The sequence below is a fragment of the Cyprinodon variegatus genome, unplaced genomic scaffold (assembly GCF_000732505.1).
Source record: "Cyprinodon variegatus isolate N-32 unplaced genomic scaffold, C_variegatus-1.0 Scaffold18, whole genome shotgun sequence".
Classification (NCBI taxonomy): domain Eukaryota; kingdom Metazoa; phylum Chordata; class Actinopteri; order Cyprinodontiformes; family Cyprinodontidae; genus Cyprinodon; species Cyprinodon variegatus.
In genome coordinates, this window is record NW_015150471.1 from 559,357 (window position 1) to 563,277 (window position 3,921).

General features: G+C 32.7%; 1 protein-coding gene across 1 annotated transcript in view; it reads right to left on the reverse strand.

The window, feature by feature from the left end:
* Positions 1 to 2,393, reverse strand: part of vps25 (vacuolar protein sorting 25 homolog (S. cerevisiae)) — a 15,504-nt gene extending 13,111 nt beyond the window's left edge. The window contains exons 1-2 of the mRNA XM_015387403.1: positions 2,308 to 2,393; positions 527 to 672 (exon numbers count right to left, since the gene is read on the reverse strand). Coding sequence (XP_015242889.1) covers positions 527 to 672; positions 2,308 to 2,354 — 193 coding nt within the window. The 5' untranslated portion in view covers positions 2,355 to 2,393. The remainder of the gene's footprint in view (positions 1 to 526; positions 673 to 2,307) is intronic.
* Between the last annotated feature and the right edge of the window lie 1,528 nt (positions 2,394 to 3,921).

Sequence of the window (3,921 nt, forward strand, 5' to 3'; positions counted from 1 at the left end):
AAATGTAGGCCTACAATATTATGTTAAAAACGTCAGCCACAGCCCTCAACATAATGACGTCGTGTGTTTTCCAACCCAGCCATCAGCCCCCTTCGCTTGAAACAGCTTCCAGCGCGCCTGCCAACGCATCCATGTTCCCCGACAAATCACTAGTTGAGACTATTTTCTGGTCCGCTTTTCTTTCTGGTTTCAAGGTTTGCAAGCTGCTGCTTTTTTTGCAAACACAAAATACTAAAATGCTGCATTTTAGGGAACAAGGAAGTAAACACAGGCTATGCACTAACAAAGTGGTTCTGCGCTGTACCTATAGGTTAAAAAAAGAAGCTTGACTTAGATGTTGTTTATAGGGAACGTTACTTCCATCGCAGGTAATAAATGAGATGATTTTGGTTCAATTCTACAATAAATGTCTTACTTATTGCTCCTTTAAAGGCCCAAAAACTAGATATTCATGTCATAATAAGTCAATCTAAACTACCGACTGGCGCTGTATAAATGATGAAGTGAAGCTGTACTTTCAGGATACGTTCTATCTTCTTGTTGTTGAACACAGGACTCTCCTGTGCTTCCATGACATCCACGGTGTAGAGCTTGTGGTGGCGGCAGTAGGACAGAACCAGGGAACACCAGGCCGCCAACTGTTTCTGTCTCGTGTCAACATTGGGCTGAAGTCTGTCAGCAAGGGAAAAAAAACAAAGAAAAGATCTAAGACATACTCATATTTTAAAACAAATCCATTTTAAAGCAAAACTAATGGAAAGTCTTCTCATTAAAACTATTAAAAATGTTTGTTATTAGAAACACTACATATAGGGGATCATTTGTGGTATTTTTTATAAAATGGATGTTTTGGTTTTAACAATTTTAATAAGTAATTATCGCTTTTATCATCCCCCACATGTCAAGTGTAGCGTCTTTACTGGATTAAATCTATAAAATTTATCTGGAGGGTTTCTTTCAGTTTTTTTTGGAAATTTTACATTTATTTTTTTCTTCATGCAACTTACACTAAAAGATGACAACCATTTAAAAAGCCATGCACTTGTTTTTTTTGGTCTGATTTGAACTTTTCTCTCAAAAAATGAAGTTTAACAGATCGGAGAATTTTTTTGGTTGGCCAATATATACTTCTGTTTTTCATTGAAATCTGATTAGGCCATTCTGCTTAAGCCATAAAGACACATTTGCACAACATTAGTTAAAAAAACAAAACAAGTAAATATATGAAATCCTAATTGCAAAACAACTTTAATTTGCCAATCGATCCGTTGGAGACTGATGGAAAGATTGGTTGGCTTTCACAGCAATTGGCAGCTAATGTTAAGCTTTGAGGAGTAAAAAAAAAAAAACACATTTTGTATAAGTGAATGCATTAACAAACAAAGCAGTTTTTTGCTTTGATTTATAATATTGTTTATGTTCATACTTAGTTAACTGGAAATCAGCACAGAGAAGATAAAAAATAATCGAAATGTATCAAACTCAAGTCATCAAAAGTCAGGATTCACCTAAAAGATGCAGGACATCAGCTAGTGAGGACTGGAATTTACTCCCCCGGCCTAATCAGTGCACAGTACAGTAAATTAATTAAAGTGCTGTATGTTTTTGTGTGCTTATTTGTTTGTTTTATAAGAGTTGTAATTGATATTCCTGAAGAAAATGTGGACTTTATCAGGTACTTATGGATAAGACTTTTATTTATCTGATCAAATGTACATTATATCCCTACCAATACAATGCTGTGGAAAAATATTTGCCAATGTTTGAAAAAAATTCTGTTTTCCTTATTAAAATTAAGAGTTATAGGTAATCAAACTTATTTTGATCTAAATATAATTTCAAGTTATTAAATTTTTAAGGAAAATAGCTATTCTAACAAACTTAAACCAGAGACAAGAGCAATATATTTATAATTATTTACTTATTGATTATATATTTGTAACGATATGAGAGTTAAATGACTCCATAATGGTGGGATGTCAGCGGTCAAACATCCTATAAAACCTATTTTCCACTCAGAGCAAACCTGCGAAAAAAACTTATTTCCATGCAAGAAGTTATTTGCACGGGACTCAATATAAATCTGCCACTGAAATCTGCCAGGAGTTGCTGTATGATTTACTTTAAAAAATACAACTGTGAGGGTGAAATTACTTCCTTAGCAATCTTAGCCAAAATTAGCTTGCTAACGTGAAGCTAGGTCCGGAAAAACAGTACGACTTAGTGAAGCTAAATAAATGGAAAATAATAAAAACAAATGTGTTTGGACGCTCTGTTTATGAAGTAGTTAATATAAATTCGACTCACGTAAAAAACGGTGGGAAATTATACTGCCAGGGCCACTCAAAACTCATCGCAGTGGATGCGGTGTTCACAGCTGTTAGTGTCCGGAAGAACATTAACTACCTAGGTAGTTCCGTTCCGGGCTAAGGAACTTAGACCCAATAGATCCTACAGTCGCTCAGGAGGTTGAGCAAACATAAGTCAACAGACTGTTTTAAAGCATTTAGATTAATACTTAATAAGAAAGCACCTAATACGTTTTTTTTTTATGTTTGTTTCGTTTATATTAGTTTTTTGTTGTTGTTTTATTTGTATTTCGTATTAGAATTAGAATAATATGGAGTCACTGATTAACACTAAGTTGTATAATTTAGGTCTACTCTGTGCAAACCTACGATAAAAAATATATTTATTTGTAACAAGAGGTTATTTTTTTTAATAATTGTAATTTATTCCAAAAAAGAAAATAAAAAACGATCCACTGGACTTTGTTCACGTAAAATAAGTGTCATTTATTCAAATAAATAAATAAATAAATAAATAAAATGAAAATAAAAAACTGGACTGAAGTTTGAAGACCTATTTATTGATTGACCTATTTATTAATGTATTGTTTTTCTTTTTTTTTTGGAATGACTATGACCCGGATGACTGACGACATCATTCATCAGTCAAGTGTCATTTAAGTTGATATTTAACAAATTTATCATGTATCAAACAGGAGCCTAACACTATGCTACTAAATTACTTACATTCAACATTGTTTTCATATTTGGAATATAATCAAACCATACAGAGCAAACAGCGAAGTAAAAATGTGCCAAATATCCATAAAAGATAAAAAGACACCACGGTTTCAAAAAAGCTTTCCATGAAACTGTTCTTAAAATTTAAAGCAAATTTATTTAGATACATTAAAAGTGAGTGGAATCATCACTGGGAAGATGTTCGCAGTTTCCCATCTACTGGTCAGAGCTAGAAATGCTATTTTAAACTTTCAGATATCATATTTGGTCAATTAGCAGATTAACGAGGTCATATTTACTGGTGTAACTGATGGCAGGCCCATTAAGCTGAATACATTTCTCTGTAGAGTAAGGAAGTTTGCTTATCTTCATTCTGTAACCTTTGCTTAAGTCTAAATGTGAAAAGTAAAACTAAAACACAAAATGGTTATACTCATTTGGATAGCTATAAAAATACTATAGGTTACTTTCTAACCCATAAAATTAAAGTTGCTTATTTTTGTTTTAAAAAATGGGTAAGATTATTTAACAATCCTGCCTTAAACTTCTGGGTAGACTAAGAACCTGTGCTTTACTTTGCCAAAGTTATAATGTAAGAATCTTCTGCTTGTAAGGGAGTAAAAATAGTCCTTCTCTTCCATTCTGAATTATTGTGGCTGCAAACATTTGCTCTGTTATTTTACTTGTTCTTAACAAGCTGTAAATTGAAAAATTCCAACAACAGGTGTTAAGTATAGTGAAGATGAGAGACACCAGGTTCAATGAAGCAGATAAGCTTAACCATATAATGCCAAAAGTATCGTATTTGATACATACGGTTTCTGAAATGTTTTGCATCTGACACCTTTTGCATAATTTAATGGTAAAAATTTTGCTCAAAATCCTATTGTAC